Raw genomic sequence first — 18,524 nt, 5'->3', positions numbered from 1 at the left:
GGCTAACCACAGCCAGCTATAAGTGCCGCGCGCGCTCACTGCCGTAGTATAGAACGACTGGCTAACCACAGCCAGCTATAAGTGCCGCGCGCGCTCACTGCCGTAGTATAGAACGACTGGCTAACCACAGCCAGCTATAAGTGCCGCGCGCGCTCACTGCCGTAGTATAGAACGACTGGCTAACCACAGCCAGCTATAAGTGCCGCGCGCGCTCACTGCCGTAGTATAGAACGACTGGCTAACCACAGCCAGCTATAAGTGCCGCCCGCGCGCTCACTGCCGTAGTATAGAACGACTGGCTAACCACAGCCAGCTATAAGTGCCGCGCGCGCTCACTGCCGTAGTATAGAACGACTGGCTAACCACAGCCAGCTATAAGTGCCGCGCGCGCTCACTGCCGTAGTATAGAACGACTGGCTAACCACAGCCAGCTATAAGTGCCGCGCGTGCTCACTGCCGTAGTATAGAACGACTGGCTAACCACAGCCAGCTATAAGTGCCGCGCGCGCTCACTGCCGTAGTATAGAACGACTGGCTAACCACAGCCAGCTATAAGTGCGCCCGCGCGCTCACTGCCGTAGTATAGAACGACTGGCTAACCACAGCCAGCTATAAGTGCCGCGCGCGCTCACTGCCGTAGTATAGAACGACTGGCTAACCACAGCCAGCTATAAGTGCCGCGCGCGCTCACTGCCGTAGTATAGAACGACTGGCTAACCGCAGCCAGCTATAAGTGCCGCGCGCGCTCACTGCCGTAGTATAGAACGACTGGCTAACCGCAGCCAGCTATAAGTGCCGCGCGCGCTCACTGCCGTAGTATAGAACGACTGGCTAACCGCAGCCAGCTATAAGTGCCGCGCGCGCTCACTGCCGTAGTATAGAACGACTGGCTAACCACAGCCAGCTATAAGTGCCGCGCGCGCTCACTGCCGTAGTATAGAACGACTGGCTAACCACAGCCAGCTATAAGTGCCGCGCGCGCTCACTGCCGTAGTATAGAACGACTGGCTAACCACAGCCAGCTATAAGTGCCGCCCGCGCGCTCACTGCCGTAGTATAGAACGACTGGCTAACCACAGCCAGCTATAAGTGCCGCGCGCGCTCACTGCCGTAGTATAGAACGACTGGCTAACCGCAGCCAGCTATAAGTGCAGCGCGCGCTCACTGCCGTAGTATAGAACGACTGGCTAACCGCAGCCAGCTATAAGTGCAGCGCGCGCTCACTGCCGTAGTATAGAACGACTGGCTAACCACAGCCAGCTATAAGTGCCGCGTTCTCACTGCCGTAGTATAGAACGACTGGCTAACCGCAGCCAGCTATAAGTGCCGCGCGCGCTCACTGCCGTAGTATAGAACGACTGGCTAACCACAGCCAGCTATAAGTGCCGCCCGCGCGCTCACTGCCGTAGTATAGAACGACTGGCTAACCACAGCCAGCTATAAGTGCCGCCCGCGCGCTCACTGCCGTAGTATAGAATGACTGGCTAACCACAGCCAGCTATAAGTGCCACGCGTGCTCACTGCCGTAGTATAGAACGACTGGCTAACCACAGCCAGCTATAAGTGCCGCCCGCGCTCACTGCCGTAGTATAGAACGACTGGCTAACCGCAGCCAGCTATAAGTGCCGCGCGCGCTCACTGCCGTAGTATAGAACGACTGGCTAACCACAGCCAGCTATAAGTGCCGCGCGTGCTCACTGCCGTAGTATAGAACGACTGGCTAACCACAGCCAGCTATAAGTGCCGCGCGTGCTCACTGCCGTAGTATAGAACGACTGGCTAACCACAGCCAGCTATAAGTGCCGCGCGCGCTCACTGCCGTAGTATAGAACGACTGGCTAACCACAGCCAGCTATAAGTGCCGCGCGTGCTCACTGCCGTAGTATAGAACGACTGGCTAACCACAGCCAGCTATAAGTGCCGCGCGCGCTCACTGCCGTAGTATAGAACGACTGGCTAACCACAGCCAGCTATAAGTGCCGCCCGCGCGCTCACTGCCGTAGTATAGAACGACTGGCTAACCACAGCCAGCTATAAGTGCCGCGCGCGCTCACTGCCGTAGTATAGAACGACTGGCTAACCACAGCCAGCTATAAGTGCCGCGCGCGCTCACTGCCGTAGTATAGAACGACTGGCTAACCACAGCCAGCTATAAGTGCCGCCCGCGCGCTCACTGCCGTAGTATAGAACGACTGGCTAACCACAGCCAGCTATAAGTGCCGCGCGCGCTCACTGCCGTAGTATAGAACGACTGGCTAACCACAGCCAGCTATAAGTGCCGCGCGCGCTCACTGCCGTAGTATAGAACGACTGGCTAACCACAGCCAGCTATAAGTGCCGCCCGCGCGCTCACTGCCGTAGTATAGAACGACTGGCTAACCACAGCCAGCTATAAGTGCCGCGCGCGCTCACTGCCGTAGTATAGAACGACTGGCTAACCACAGCCAGCTATAAGTGCCGCGCGCGCTCACTGCCATAGTATAGAACGACTGGCTAACCACAGCCAGCTATAAGTGCCGCGCGCGCTCACTGCCGTAGTATAGAACGACTGGCTAACCACAGCCAGCTATAAGTGCCGCGCGCGCTCACTGCCGTAGTATAGAACGACTGGCTAACCACAGCCAGCTATAAGTGCCGCCCGCGCGCTCACTGCCGTAGTATAGAACGACTGGCTAACCACAGCCAGCTATAAGTGCCGCGCGCGCTCACTGCCGTAGTATAGAACGACTGGCTAACCACAGCCAGCTATAAGTGCCGCGCGCGCTCACTGCCGTAGTATAGAACGACTGGCTAACCACAGCCAGCTATAAGTGCCGCGCGTGCTCACTGCCGTAGTATAGAACGACTGGCTAACCACAGCCAGCTATAAGTGCCGCGCGCGCTCACTGCCGTAGTATAGAACGACTGGCTAACCACAGCCAGCTATAAGTGCCGCCCGCGCGCTCACTGCCGTAGTATAGAACGACTGGCTAACCACAGCCAGCTATAAGTGCCGCGCGCGCTCACTGCCGTAGTATAGAACGACTGGCTAACCACAGCCAGCTATAAGTGCCGCGCGCGCTCACTGCCGTAGTATAGAACGACTGGCTAACCGCAGCCAGCTATAAGTGCCGCGCGCGCTCACTGCCGTAGTATAGAACGACTGGCTAACCGCAGCCAGCTATAAGTGCCGCGCGCGCTCACTGCCGTAGTATAGAACGACTGGCTAACCGCAGCCAGCTATAAGTGCCGCGCGCGCTCACTGCCGTAGTATAGAACGACTGGCTAACCACAGCCAGCTATAAGTGCCGCGCGCGCTCACTGCCGTAGTATAGAACGACTGGCTAACCACAGCCAGCTATAAGTGCCGCGCGCGCTCACTGCCGTAGTATAGAACGACTGGCTAACCACAGCCAGCTATAAGTGCCGCCCGCGCGCTCACTGCCGTAGTATAGAACGACTGGCTAACCGCAGCCAGCTATAAGTGCCGCGCGCGCTCACTGCCGTAGTATAGAACGACTGGCTAACCGCAGCCAGCTATAAGTGCAGCGCGCGCTCACTGCCGTAGTATAGAACGACTGGCTAACCGCAGCCAGCTATAAGTGCAGCGCGCGCTCACTGCCGTAGTATAGAACGACTGGCTAACCACAGCCAGCTATAAGTGCCGCGTTCTCACTGCCGTAGTATAGAACGACTGGCTAACCGCAGCCAGCTATAAGTGGCGCGCGCGCTCACTGCCGTAGTATAGAACGACTGGCTAACCACAGCCAGCTATAAGTGCCGCCCGCGCGCTCACTGCCGTAGTATAGAACGACTGGCTAACCACAGCCAGCTATAAGTGCCGCCCGCGCGCTCACTGCCGTAGTATAGAATGACTGGCTAACCACAGCCAGCTATAAGTGCCACGTGTGCTCACTGCCGTAGTATAGAACGACTGGCTAACCACAGCCAGCTATAAGTGCCGCGCGCGCTCACTGCCGTAGTATAGAACGACTGGCTAACCACAGCCAGCTATAAGTGCCGCGCGCGCTCACTGCCGTAGTATAGAACGACTGGCTAACCGCAGCCAGCTATAAGTGCCGCGCGCGCTCACTGCCGTAGTATAGAACGACTGGCTAACCACAGCCAGCTATAAGTGCCGCCCGCGCGCTCACTGCCGTAGTATAGAACGACTGGCTAACCACAGCCAGCTATAAGTGCCGCGCACGCTCACTGCCGTAGTATAGAACGACTGGCTAACCACAGCCAGCTATAAGTGCCGCGCGCGCTCACTGCCGTAGTATAGAACGACTGGCTAACCACAGCCAGCTATAAGTGCCGCGCGCGCTCACTGCCGTAGTATAGAACGACTGGCTAACCACAGCCAGCTATAAGTGCCGCCCGCGCGCTCACTGCCGTAGTATAGAACGACTGGCTAACCACAGCCAGCTATAAGTGCCGCCCGCGCGCTCACTGCCGTAGTATAGAACGACTGGCTAACCACAGCCAGCTATACGTGCCGCCCGCGCTCACTGCCGTAGTATAGAACGACTGGCTAACCGCAGCCAGCTATAAGTGCCGCGCGCGCTCACTGCCGTAGTATAGAACGACTGGCTAACCACAGCCAGCTATAAGTGCCGCCCGCGCGCTCACTGCCGTAGTATAGAACGACTGGCTAACCACAGCCAGCTATAAGTGCCGCCCGCGCTCACTGCCGTAGTATAGAACGACTGGCTAACCGCAGCCAGCTATAAGTGCCGCGCGCGCTCACTGCCGTAGTATAGAACGACTGGCTAACCACAGCCAGCTATAAGTGCCGCGCGCGCTCACTGCCGTAGTATAGAACGACTGGCTAACCACAGCCAGCTATAAGTGCCGCGCGTGCTCACTGCCGTAGTATAGAACGACTGGCTAACCACAGCCAGCTATAAGTGCCGCGTGCGCTCACTGCCGTAGTATAGAACGACTGGCTAACCACAGCCAGCTATAAGTGCCGCGCGCGCTCACTGCCGTAGTATAGAACGACTGGCTAACCACAGCCAGCTATAAGTGCAGCGCGCGCTCACTGCCGTAGTATAGAACGACTGGCTAACCACAGCCAGCTATAAGTGCCGCGCGCGCTCACTGCCGTAGTATAGAACGACTGGCTAACCACAGCCAGCTATAAGTGCAGCGCGCGCTCACTGCCGTAGTATAGAACGACTGGCTAACCGCAGCCAGCTATAAGTGCCGCGCGTGCTCACTGCCGTAGTATAGAACGACTGGCTAACCACAGCCAGCTATAAGTGCCGCGCTCTCACTGCCGTAGTATAGAACGACTGGCTAACCGCAGCCAGCTATAAGTGCCGCGCGCGCTCACTGCCGTAGTATAGAACGACTGGCTAACCACAGCCAGCTATAAGTGCTGCCCGCGCGCTCACTGCCGTAGTATAGAACGACTGGCTAACCACAGCCAGCTATAAGTGCCGCCCGCGCGCTCACTGCCGTAGTATAGAACGACTGGCTAACCACAGCCAGCTATAAGTGCCACGCGTGCTCACTGCCGTAGTATAGAACGACTGGCTAACCACAGCCAGCTATAAGTGCCGCGCGTGCTCACTGCCGTAGTATAGAACGACTGGCTAACCACAGCCAGCTATAAGTGCCGCGCGTGCTCACTGCCGTAGTATAGAACGACTGGCTAACCACAGCCAGCTATAAGTGCCGCGCGCGCTCACTGCCGTAGTATAGAACGACTGGCTAACCGCAGCCAGCTATAAGTGCCGCGCGCGCTCACTGCCGTAGTATAGAACGACTGGCTAACCACAGCCAGCTATAAGTGCCGCCCGCGCGCTCACTGCCGTAGTATAGAACGACTGGCTAACCACAGCCAGCTATAAGTGCCGCGCACGCTCACTGCCGTAGTATAGAACGACTGGCTAACCACAGCCAGCTATAAGTGCCGCGCGCGCTCACTGCCGTAGTATAGAACGACTGGCTAACCACAGCCAGCTATAAGTGCCGCGCGCGCTCACTGCCGTAGTATAGAACGACTGGCTAACCACAGCCAGCTATAAGTGCCGCCCGCGCGCTCACTGCCGTAGTATAGAACGACTGGCTAACCACAGCCAGCTATAAGTGCCGCCCGCGCGCTCACTGCCGTAGTATAGAACGACTGGCTAACCACAGCCAGCTATACGTGCCGCCCGCGCTCACTGCCGTAGTATAGAACGACTGGCTAACCGCAGCCAGCTATAAGTGCCGCGCGCGCTCACTGCCGTAGTATAGAACGACTGGCTAACCACAGCCAGCTATAAGTGCCGCCCGCGCGCTCACTGCCGTAGTATAGAACGACTGGCTAACCACAGCCAGCTATAAGTGCCGCCCGCGCTCACTGCCGTAGTATAGAACGACTGGCTAACCGCAGCCAGCTATAAGTGCCGCGCGCGCTCACTGCCGTAGTATAGAACGACTGGCTAACCACAGCCAGCTATAAGTGCCGCGCGTGCTCACTGCCGTAGTATAGAACGACTGGCTAACCACAGCCAGCTATAAGTGCCGCGTGCGCTCACTGCCGTAGTATAGAACGACTGGCTAACCACAGCCAGCTATAAGTGCCGCGCGCGCTCACTGCCGTAGTATAGAACGACTGGCTAACCACAGCCAGCTATAAGTGCAGCGCGCGCTCACTGCCGTAGTATAGAACGACTGGCTAACCACAGCCAGCTATAAGTGCCGCGCGCGCTCACTGCCGTAGTATAGAACGACTGGCTAACCACAGCCAGCTATAAGTGCAGCGCGCGCTCACTGCCGTAGTATAGAACGACTGGCTAACCGCAGCCAGCTATAAGTGCCGCGCGTGCTCACTGCCGTAGTATAGAACGACTGGCTAACCACAGCCAGCTATAAGTGCCGCGCTCTCACTGCCGTAGTATAGAACGACTGGCTAACCGCAGCCAGCTATAAGTGCCGCGCGCGCTCACTGCCGTAGTATAGAACGACTGGCTAACCACAGCCAGCTATAAGTGCTGCCCGCGCGCTCACTGCCGTAGTATAGAACGACTGGCTAACCACAGCCAGCTATAAGTGCCGCCCGCGCGCTCACTGCCGTAGTATAGAACGACTGGCTAACCACAGCCAGCTATAAGTGCCACGCGTGCTCACTGCCGTAGTATAGAACGACTGGCTAACCACAGCCAGCTATAAGTGCCGCGCGTGCTCACTGCCGTAGTATAGAACGACTGGCTAACCACAGCCAGCTATAAGTGCCGCGCGTGCTCACTGCCGTAGTATAGAACGACTGGCTAACCACAGCCAGCTATAAGTGCCGCGCGCGCTCACTGCCGTAGTATAGAACGACTGGCTAACCACAGCCAGCTATAAGTGCCGCTCGCGCTCACTGCCGTAGTATAGAACGACTGGCTAACCACAGCCAGCTATAAGTGCCGCGCGCGCTCACTGCCGTAGTATAGAACGACTGGCTAACCACAGCCAGCTATAAGTGCCGCCCGCGCGCTCACTGCCGTAGTATAGAACGACTGGCTAACCACAGCCAGCTATAAGTGCCGCCCGCGCGCTCACTGCCGTAGTATAGAACGACTGGCTAACCACAGCCAGCTATAAGTGCCGCCCGCGCTCACTGCCGTAGTATAGAACGACTGGCTAACCACAGCCAGCTATAAGTGCCGCCCGCGCGCTCACTGCCGTAGTATAGAACGACTGGCTAACCACAGCCAGCTATAAGTGCCGCGCGTGCTCACTGCCGTAGTATAGAACGACTGGCTAACCACAGCCAGCTATAAGTGCCGCGTGCGCTCACTGCCGTAGTATAGAACGACTGGATAACCACAGCCAGCTATAAGTGCCGCGCGCGCTTACTGCCGTAGTATAGAACGACTGGCTAACCACAGCCAGCTATAAGTGCCGCGCGCGCACTCACTGCCGTAGTATAGAACGACTGGCTAACCACAGCCAGCTATAAGTGCCGCGCGTGCTCACTGCCGTAGTATAGAACGACTGGCTAACCACAGCCAGCTATAAGTGCCACGCGTGCTCACTGCCGTAGTATAGAACGACTGGCTAACCACAGCCAGCTATAAGTGCCGCGCGTGCTCACTGCCGTAGTATAGAACGACTGGCTAACCACAGCCAGCTATAAGTGCCGCCCGCGCGCTCACTGCCGTAGTATAGAACGACTGGCTAACCACAGCCAGCTATAAGTGCCGCCCGCGCGCTCACTGCCGTAGTATAGAACGACTGGCTAACCACAGCCAGCTATAAGTGCCGCCCGCGCTCACTGCCGTAGTATAGAACGACTGGCTAACCACAGCCAGCTATAAGTGCCGCCCGCGCGCTCACTGCCGTAGTATAGAACGACTGGCTAACCACAGCCAGCTATAAGTGCCGCGCACGCTCACTGCCGTAGTATAGAACGACTGGCTAACCACAGCCAGCTATAAGTGCCGCCCGCGCTCACTGCCGTAGTATAGAACGACTGGCTAACCGCAGCCAGCTATAAGTGCCGCGCGCGCTCACTGCCGTAGTATAGAACGACTGGCTAACCACAGCCAGCTATAAGTGCCGCGCGCGCTCACTGCCGTAGTATAGAACGACTGGCTAACCACAGCCAGCTATAAGTGCCGCGCGTGCTCACTGCCGTAGTATAGAACGACTGGCTAACCACAGCCAGCTATAAGTGCCGCGTGCGCTCACTGCCGTAGTATAGAACGACTGGCTAACCACAGCCAGCTATAAGTGCCGCGCGCGCTCACTGCCGTAGTATAGAACGACTGGCTAACCACAGCCAGCTATAAGTGCAGCGCGCGCTCACTGCCGTAGTATAGAACGACTGGCTAACCACAGCCAGCTATAAGTGCCGCGCGCGCTCACTGCCGTAGTATAGAACGACTGGCTAACCACAGCCAGCTATAAGTGCCACGCGTGCTCACTGCCGTAGTATAGAACGACTGGCTAACCGCAGCCAGCTATAAGTGCCGCGCGCTCACTGCCGTAGTATAGAACGACTGGCTAACCACAGCCAGCTATAAGTGCCGCCCGCGCGCTCACTGCCGTAGTATAGAACGACTGGCTAACCACAGCCAGCTATAAGTGCCGCGCGCGCTCACTGCCGTAGTATAGAACGACTGGCTAACCACAGCCAGCTATAAGTGCCGCGCGCGCTCACTGCCGTAGTATAGAACGACTGGCTAACCACAGCCAGCTATAAGTGCCGCGCGCGCGCTCACTGCCGTAGTATAGAACGACTGGCTAACCACAGCCAGCTATAAGTGCCGCCCGCGCGCTCACTGCCGTAGTATAGAACGACTGGCTAACCACAGCCAGCTATAAGTGCCGCGCGCGCTCACTGCCGTAGTATAGAACGACTGGCTAACCACAGCCAGCTATAAGTGCCGCGCGCGCTCACTGCCATAGTATAGAACGACTGGCTAACCACAGCCAGCTATAAGTGCCGCGCGTGCTCACTGCCGTAGTATAGAACGACTGGCTAACCACAGCCAGCTATAAGTGCCGCGCGCGCTCACTGCCGTAGTATAGAACGACTGGCTAACCACAGCCAGCTATAAGTGCCGCGCGTGCTCACTGCCGTAGTATAGAACGACTGGCTAACCACAGCCAGCTATAAGTGCCGCGCACGCTGTTCCGGGCCTTAGGCTGTCGGCTCTCTGGGACAGTCGGGATTGGGCCTGTACTCCAGTCCTTCCTGTCTGCCACTGATAGGGTTACAGGTGGGATATAGCATCTTAACCCTTGCCCTGCCAGAGAGGCAAACAACACATTTCTCCTCTTGCAGCAAAGGGGTTAAATGTAGAATAAGCAGCCACACTGTAGAGTCCACGCATTGAGTGGTCACGTATCGGGGGACGTGGTGCAGACACCACATCAGATGCAGAAAAGATCCAACCCCCAGAAAATGTTATTTCCTTTGATACATTTTGTGCAATTTTTGCCCCAGCGCTGCATGAGTTTGCACTTGGGCGTTTTCTACCCGCGACGTATCCCACTGCGACCCGCGACATATCCCACTGCGACCCGCGACGTGTCCCACCGCGACCCGCGACGTGTCCCACCGCGACCCACGACCCGCGATGTGTCCCACCGCGACCTGCGATGTATCCCCCCGCAAAGTATCTTACTGTGATCCGCAACCCGCGACGTATCCCAACACGGCATGTCCCATGTGTGAGAGGGTAAAGATAAGGCTGTGAGTGGGGTGGGGGCCGGGGGGCGTGGTCGGGGGCATGCCCCTTACCCCTATTTTTCAAACTATAGTCTTAGTATTGTTGTTTAAATACAAAGCTCTGATCGGCGCAGACCGACGCGTTTACACCGCGGAGCTGCTAATAATTAGCTACTAAGTTAGCGCTTATGATGGAAATAAGGAAAATATCACTACGGCAGCCATGTGACCTGTGACCCACAGATAATGCGTCTGTTTTCAGATCTCGTGGATCAGAGTTGGGGTGGGGACCCCCACAACCGCACTGCGCATCATGATGAACGCGTTCCCTCCTCTTCTCCCCATCTCCCAGCATCAGAATCTAACCAATCAGACGGAGGGCCGCTGCGTCTTCAATGAGGAGTTCAAGTTCCTTCTGTTGCCGCTGTCCTACGGCGCGGTCTTCGTGCTTGGGCTGCCACTCAACGTCACCGCCCTGTGGGTCTTCATCACTAAGATGCGTCCATGGAGCGCGAGCACGGTGTATATGTTTAACCTGGCCATGTCCGACCTGCTGTACGTGCTGTCGCTGCCAATGCTCATCTATTACTACGCCCACCTCAACCACTGGCCCTTCGGCGAGGCGCTGTGCAAAACCGTGCGATTCCTCTTCTACGCCAACCTGTACTGCAGCATCCTCTTCCTCACCTGCATCAGCGTGCACCGCTACCTGGGCGTGTGCCACCCCATCCGCTCCCTGCAGAGGGTAAAGGTCAAGCACGCCCACATGGTCTGCGCCGGGGTGTGGCTGTCTGTCACGGTGTGCCTGGTCCCCAACCTCCTGTTTGTTACCGTCAGCACCAGGGGTAACGACACTCTGTGCCACGACACCACGCGGGCGGGGGACTTTGCGCGTTACCTACAATACAGCACGAGCATGATGAGCCTTCTCTTCTGGGTGCCCTGCCTGGTGATTGCCGGCTGCTATGGGCTCATGGCCAGGGAGCTGAGGAAGCCGCCGGTCAGCAGGTCCCACCAAATTCTCCCCTCCTACAAGAAGAGATCCATCAAGACCATCACTTTGGTCCTCACCGTATTTGCCGTCTGCTTCCTCCCGTTCCACGTCACCCGCACCCTGTATTATTACACCCGGCACCTGGGGGCACAATGCCAGCTGCTCAATGTGGTGAACTTCACCTACAAGATCACGCGCCCGCTGGCGAGCGCCAACAGCTGCGTCAACCCCATTCTCTACCTGCTGGCCAGTGAAGGTTACCGGAAGCGGCTGGTGAGGGTGGTCACTGGGAGACGTTTGGCTGCAGGCCAGTCAGGCCCCACACCGCGGGAGGAAGGGGGCAGCTTGGCGGTGATTTCCACTGAGGTCACACAGAGGATTGGCAGCCTGGGGAGCCAGCTAGGAGAGAGAGGAGGCGAGGCGAGAGGGAGAAATTGGGGAGATGGAGGGGAGAGAGAGAGGAACATGGAGCACAGAGAGGGAGAGAGAAATTTGAAGCAGGAAGAAATAGAGGAGAATGGGAGAGAGTGCAGAGGGGAAAGGAGAGACTGGATAGAGGGAGACACAACGGAGAGAGAGTGTAGAGAGACAGACAGTAAGAAGGAGGAGAAAACACATGAGAGGAGGAGAGAATTACTTTGGCAAGGGGGAAAGAGAGAGATTCATGCTGGGGAGAAGAGCAGGAGATGGAGTGTGTGCAGGGGGAGAGACGCTGTGGAGAGGAGTGAGGAGACACTGTGGGAGGGGAGCATGGGGGAGGCAGAGGGGAGCTCTGCGTGGGACCTCCTGGAATCTGTGAGACCTGACCGGTAGCTGCTTTGGGGGACCAGTCTGAGGGACGGGTGGGAGAGAAGCGCCTCGAGGTTGTGAGGAGCAGAGCCTGCAAAGGATTGTGGGATCCGCCTGCGCTGTCCCTCCAAGGAGAAAGAGAGGGAGATTAAAGCCGCCGGACATTGAGACGAGAGGAGATGGAGAATATACATTTAATCCCTGCAGTAGCAGAGGGGCCTCAACCACATGGAGAAGAGACCTGTCTGCCCCGGCCCCTCTGGCAGGAAACCCATTCATTTCAGCCCCGGGGACCCCCTGATTCTGGAGATACCTCCGCAGTTGGTACCGGTACCGGCTCTGGCTCAGCAAGCTGGGCTTTCAGGTTTAAAGCTCCCGCGTCACATGGGCCAATAGGAAGCTGCACCGATGACGTCACAGCTTCCTATTGGCCCACAGGGTGAGGAATCTCTGAAGGGCGGCCATATTGTGAACCCTGGCAGCTGAGGAGAGCAGCTACCGACACCTAACTCGCAGGTAAGTATCTCCAGAAGCAGGGGGTCCCCAGAGCTGAAATTGACAGGGTTCAGCTCCCGAGACCCCCTGCTTCGCGCCGGCGTAGTTTTTACAATCCGCCACCTTGGATTACCGCCATAAAACAGATTCCATCTGATCATCTGTGCTGGAAAATCTGCAATTGCGGCGCAATAAACGGAGGTTTTAGTCTTTGTTTGCATATTACACCTGGTACCTGTGTACAACGCGTCTCAGATTAAATCGCTCGTATATTCAGACATTTCTCAATCAGTGTAAAAAAATGTTTGTTTTTCCATTTCTTGGCGCACAGAAACGGCGCCAACGGGATGCGTAAAAAACTCGCTGTTCTGCCAACTTCAACCCTAAAAAGTCTGTTTCTATTGTTAGTACAGAATAACGGCGCTGATTATTCCTCCGCCCAACGTGCGCGGGCACAGCGCGCAGGTTTCAATGTATAGGCTGATAAAATGTATTTTCTAAATATTACATAGGAATTGATATATTCTAACACTAGTAATAAATACAAATTCAATTTAAATTGTAACAATCGGGTATTTAACACGACAACGCAGCAGCATTCATTTCAGACAACACACTGTGTCCGGTACGAAGGCCCCGAGCGCACAACGCGCAATGCGATCGCTACCCAGTTCTGCGCCAGTTACCCCAACGCTGGGGTTATTATATTTAGGATTGTACCTGTGGCTGCCCCCGTTCCCTGCAGTGAGTGTCAGGGGGAGGAAGTCTTTGCAGATGTGTGAGGGAGGGTCTCCGTGTGCTGGGGGAGATAGTTCTCCCCTCTCCCACTTTTCTTTATCACCGGACTGGGAACGTTTCCATGGAAACTGGTAAAATTCCATCCTGGTCCCTAATAAAGCAAATTGTCCCCGGAGTCACTCAGGAATGTCCCGGGGGCTCAGGGATTCTGTCTTCCCAGGGGGGTGGGGGTCTTTGTGTCCTTCCAGTGGGGGGTGGGGGTCTTTGTGTCCTTCCAGTGGGGGGTGGGGGTCTTTGTGTCCTTCCAGTGGGGGGTGGGGGTCTTTGTGTTCCTCCAGTGGGGGGTGGGGGTCTTTGTGTCCTCCCGGTGGGGGTCTTTGTGTCTGATAGCCGGGACTCGGGTGGACGGTCAGGGAGACTGGGACCTGTCTTGTCCCAGGACACAGAAGAATTCTTATTGATTCAGAAACTGAATCTTGGCAGCGAAGGGAAAAAGCTTCGGTAATAAATAACAATAATAATAATAATTGATATTCCTTTTCTGTTCCTAAATAATAAAACACCACAAATACCGATATTCTATATACTAGCCAAAATACACAAAAGTTTGGAGAATCCCCCGGGTAGGCCCATAATCTCAGGCATAAATTCCCTTACTTCCAACTTGTCGGTTTATATTGACAATTTTTTACAAGATTATGTAAAAACACTTAAATCCTACCTAAAAGATACGACTGATATTCTTAAGACACTAGACACTTTTATTTGGAAGGAAGACTATATCCTGGCTACTATAGATGTGTCTTCCTTATACACATCAATTGCACACAACTTGGGGTGTACAGCTATAAAATATTTCTTAGACAAAGATCAAGATCTACATGATCAACAAGCACAATTTATTTTGGACAGTATCTCCTTTATATTGGAAAAAAAAAATTCTTTTTGATGATGTATTTTATATTCAGAAATGTGGCACCGCCATGGGAACGAAATTCGCGCCCAGCTATGCCAATCTCTTTATGGGATTCTGGGAGGACCATAACATCTGGTCCGACGGCATGCTCGGGGGGGGGGGGGGGGTTGTCCTATGGCGGCGCTACATTGATGACATAATTTTAGTGTGGCAGGGGGATCAGCAAAGTCTGGATCAGTATATTTTAAATCTGAATACGAATGAGTTGAACTTGAAATTTACACATAAAACAAGTAAAATATCCATAGAATATTTGGATTTAGTCATCTATATCGAAGACGGATCTATAAAAACAAAAACACATTTTAAAAGTGTTGACAGCAATAATTTTATTTTACGATCTAGCTGTCACCACCATAGATGGATGGATGGTGTACCCTATAGTCAGTATAGAAGAATGAGCCTGTCCAGTTTGCTGCAGCTGCCCATCAAGTGAAGACGCCGGAAGCTGCTGCCGTTCGTTCGCTGCCTATTCCCTCTGCCTCTAGCCGGATGCCGTCACCCCTTCACCGGAAGTGACGTCAGACGCCAATCCATCGGCGGGGATTTGGAGTTAGAGGGAAGCCGGAAGAGACTGTACCACCAAGAACCAGCACTCTACTGCCTCACGAAACCCTTATACGTACACTTTGTATGTACTTATTGTAAGTACATTACTATTCTTTCTTGCTTGTGTGATTAAATTGTCCCTGCGATCTGTACCATTAGTCCGTTTATATTTTGCATGAACACCCTATCCGGCTGGGATCCGAGTATACTACAGTGACATGGTCCCCGTTTAAAGTCTCCTGATCCTGATTCCTTTTCCTGTATTGGAATTTGAATGTCATCACATCTCATCACATCTATACTGACTGAGTCAGAACACTGCTTACCTTTATCCTACGTGTCGTAAGTAGGAATTTCTGCAGAGCCAAGATAACACATTTTTTATCCCTGATTGTATTGACATATTGCACTATTATTGTTTTCATTTCTTATTTTTTGGTGTGTTTCCTGATCCAATCGCTCCCTTCTCCCCCCCGGACCAAGACTAATGTCTGACTGGTTGCAGTTGTTTGGAGGCTGGGGCACCTCCCCCCAGAGCTCACGCCTCCTCCTTCACCTTTTTAACTTGGGTGGTCTTTTCACTTGCTGCAGGAACAGGACGTGTGATGGTCCTTCCCCTCTTACAGAGGTAAAGGGGAGGGTTCACAGTGCAGTGTAGGACCTGCATTCATTTGGTTATACCTTTCCATATATGTTTTAGAATCTACATTTATTTTATATTTCCCCCTTTTTAAGATACATTTACCTATCTAATCACTACCGACACCTGTAATGTTTTTTAACACTTCCAGTCTCGCATACTAAACCGAGATCACAGACAGGGATCCTCATTCATTTCAATAGTGCCACTCGTGTCCTGTGTATCTTTGACACAGGCCACTCGCCGGACATCAGACCTAACTTATTCTGTAAAGCGCATTGTATTGCGGCAATTGTGGTGTAATGTATGTTTTAATGTATTAAGAGAATGGAGTCCAGACTCGAGATTGTTCCAAAGTAAGAGCCAAACGCAGTTCGCATTGTATGGGGTGTACATTTCGGATGCTGTGTGTACATGTCCTGCACGCAGTCTGCCCTCCTTTCTGTCTCTCTACTTTTCGAGGACTTTTGAGCACCAGCGGATGAAGGATCCCAATCCCGTACACATTCAGCGAGTGTGCAGGGAATACTAAGGCTGCGGTCCCAGTACACCCTGTGCGCACGGCGCGGCGTGCACTGTGCGTGTAAGCACCGCCCCTCAATGGGGCTGGGCCCACTACGCACCGTCACGCAGAAGGTGCAGCCGCGCCGTGCGGCAGGGTTTTTCACAACTCAATCAAATTGAGTTTACTCCTAGCGACGCCCCCGCAAATCCCCGACCACGCCCCCTCCCATCGCAAGCTCCCCTCTCCCTGTCAGACCGCAGATCGCGGTTAGCGCTTTGCACGCCCCCCCCCTCCCGCCGGGTGCGCGTGTCACAGACATTACTGGGACCGCAGCCTTATGCCGGGCGTATGTATTTGCTCTCATTTGTGGCGAATCTGTATGAGGAAACGTAAAAATGTTTCTACCAGCCTGACGTTATGTCACCGTGACGTTATGTCACCGTGACGTTATGTCACAAATCTACTGCTGTATCTGTCCGCTTATACAGCAGGGCGCCGCGTCTCTGCGATCCGCTTATACAGCAGGGCGCCGCGTCTCTGCGATCCGCTTATACAGCAGGGCGCCGCGTCTCTGCGACCCGCTTATGCAGCAGGGCGCCGCGTCTCTGCGACCCGCTTATGCAGCAGGGCGCCGCGTCTCTGCGATCCGCTTATGCAGCAGGGCGCCGCGTCTCTGCGACCCGCTTATACAGCAGGGCGCCGCGTCTCTGCGACCCGCTTATGCAGCAGGGCGCCGCGTCTCTGCGACCCGCTTATACAGCAGGGCGCCGCGTCTCTGCGATCCGCTTATACAGCAGGGCGCCGCGTCTCTGAGATCCGCTTATACAGCAGGGCGCCGCGTCTCTGCGATCCGCTTATACAGCAGGGCGCCGCGTCTCTGCGATCCGCTTATACAGCAGGGCGCCGCGTCTCTGCGATCCGCTTATACAGCAGGGCGCCGCGTCTCTGCGATCCGCTTATACAGCAGGGCGCCGCGTCTCTGCGACCCGCTTATACAGCAGGGCGCCGCGTCTCTGCGATCCGCTTATACAGCAGGGCGCCGCGTCTCTGCGATCCGCTTATACAGCAGGGCGCCGCGTCTCCGCGATCCGCTTATACAGCAGGGCGCCGCGTCTCCGCGACCCGCTTATGCAGCAGGGCGCCGCGTCTCCGCGATCCGCTTATACAGCAGGGCGCCGCGTCTCTGCGACCCGCTTATGCAGCAGGGCGCCGCGTCTCTGCGATCCGCTTATGCAGCAGGGCGCCGCGTCTCTGCGATCCGCTTATGCAGCAGGGCGCCGCGTCTCTGCGACCCGCTTATACAGCAGGGCGCCGCGTCTCCGCGATCCGCTTATGCAGCAGGGCGCCGCGTCTCTGCGATCCGCTTATGCAGCAGGGCGCCGCGTCTCTGCGATCCGCTTATGCAGCAGGGCGCCGCGTCTCTGCGATCCGCTTATGCAGCAGGGCGCCGCGTCTCTGCGATCCGCTTATGCAGCAGGGCGCCGCGTCTCTGCGATCCGCTTATGCAGCAGGGCGCCGCGTCTCTGCGATCCGCTTATACAGCAGGGCGCCGCGTCTCTGCGATCCGCTTATACAGCAGGGCGCCGCGTCTCTGCGATCCGCTTATACAGCAGGGCGCCGCGTCTCTGCGATCCGCTTATACAGCAGGGTGCCGCGTCTCTGAGATCCGCTTATACAGCAGGGCGCCGCGTCTCTGCGATCCGCTTATACAGCAGGGTGCCGCGTCTCTGCGATCCGCTTATACAGCAGGGCGCCGCGTCTCTGCGATCCGCTTATACAGCAGGGTGCCGCGTCTCTGAGATCCGCTTATACAGCAGGGCGCCGCGTCTCTGCGATCCGCTTATACAGCAGGGTGCCGCGTCTCTGAGATCCGCTTATACAGCAGGGCGCCGGTATACATGTAACGTGGCAGCCCCGCGGTATACATGTAACGTGGCAGCCCCGCGGTATACATGTAACGTGGCAGCCCCGCGGTATACATGTAACGTGGCAGCCCCGCGGTATACATGTAACGTGGCAGCCCCGCGGTATACATGTAACGTGGCAGCCCCGCGGTATACATGTAACGTGGCAGCCCCGCGGTATACATGTAACGTGGCAGCCCCGCGGTATACATGTAACGTGGCAGCCCCGCGGTATACATGTAACGTGGCAGCCCCGCGGTATACATGTAACGTGGCAGCCCCGCGGTATACATGTAACGTGGCAGCCCCGCGGTATACATGTAACGTGGCAGCCCCGCGGTATACATGTAACGTGGCAGCCCCGCGGTATACATGTAACGTGGCAGCCCCGCGGTATACATGTAACATGGCAGCCCCGCGGTATACATGTAACGTGGCAGCCCCGCGGTATACATGTAACGTGGCAGCCCCGCGGTATACATGTAACGTGGCAGCCCCGCGGTATACATGTAACGTGGCAGCCCCGCGGTATACATGTAACGTGGCAGCCCCGCGGTATACATGTAACGTGGCAGCCCCGCGGTATACATGCAACGTGGCAGCCCCGCGGTATACATGCAACGTGGCAGCCCCGCGGTGTACATGTAACGTGGCAGCCCCGCGGTGTACATGTAATGTGGCAGCCCCGCGGTATACATGTAACGTGGCAGCCCCGCGGTATACATGTAACGTGGCAGCCCCGCGGAACTCACACTGGGAACCAGCAGCAGAGGAAACAAAATGGCAAAGTAAAGAAACC

At 55.8% G+C, this 18,524-nt stretch overlaps 1 protein-coding gene across 1 annotated transcript; it reads left to right on the top strand.

The window, feature by feature from the left end:
* The first annotated feature begins 10,402 nt into the window (after positions 1-10,402).
* On the top strand, positions 10,403-13,656 carry LOC142467242 (P2Y purinoceptor 4-like). Its single transcript, XM_075572674.1, has 3 exons — positions 10,403-11,544; positions 12,401-12,434; positions 13,542-13,656. Exons 1-3 carry the CDS (start codon positions 10,449-10,451, stop codon positions 13,654-13,656), a joined length of 1,245 nt encoding a protein of 414 aa, XP_075428789.1. The 5' UTR covers positions 10,403-10,448.
* The last annotated feature ends 4,868 nt before the right edge of the window (positions 13,657-18,524 follow it).

The sequence above is a fragment of the Ascaphus truei genome, chromosome 16, assembly GCF_040206685.1.
Source record: "Ascaphus truei isolate aAscTru1 chromosome 16, aAscTru1.hap1, whole genome shotgun sequence".
NCBI classification, from domain to species: Eukaryota; Metazoa; Chordata; class Amphibia; order Anura; family Ascaphidae; genus Ascaphus; species Ascaphus truei.
Note: the sequence above shows the minus strand (reverse complement) of the source record. Positions and strands in the feature narration are given on the sequence as shown.

Bases quoted from the DNA above. Each gene is read 5' to 3' on its own strand.
- LOC142467242 (XM_075572674.1), top strand. From the start codon at position 10,449: ATGATGAACGCGTTCCCTCCTCTTCTCCCCATCTCCCAGCATCAGAAT. The intron at 11,545-12,400 runs GCGAGGCGAGAG...GAACCCTGGCAG, and splicing joins CCAGCTAGGAGAGAGAGGAG to CTGAGGAGAGCAGCTACCGA. The intron at 12,435-13,541 runs GTAAGTATCTCC...TGTGTCTGATAG, and splicing joins TACCGACACCTAACTCGCAG to CCGGGACTCGGGTGGACGGT.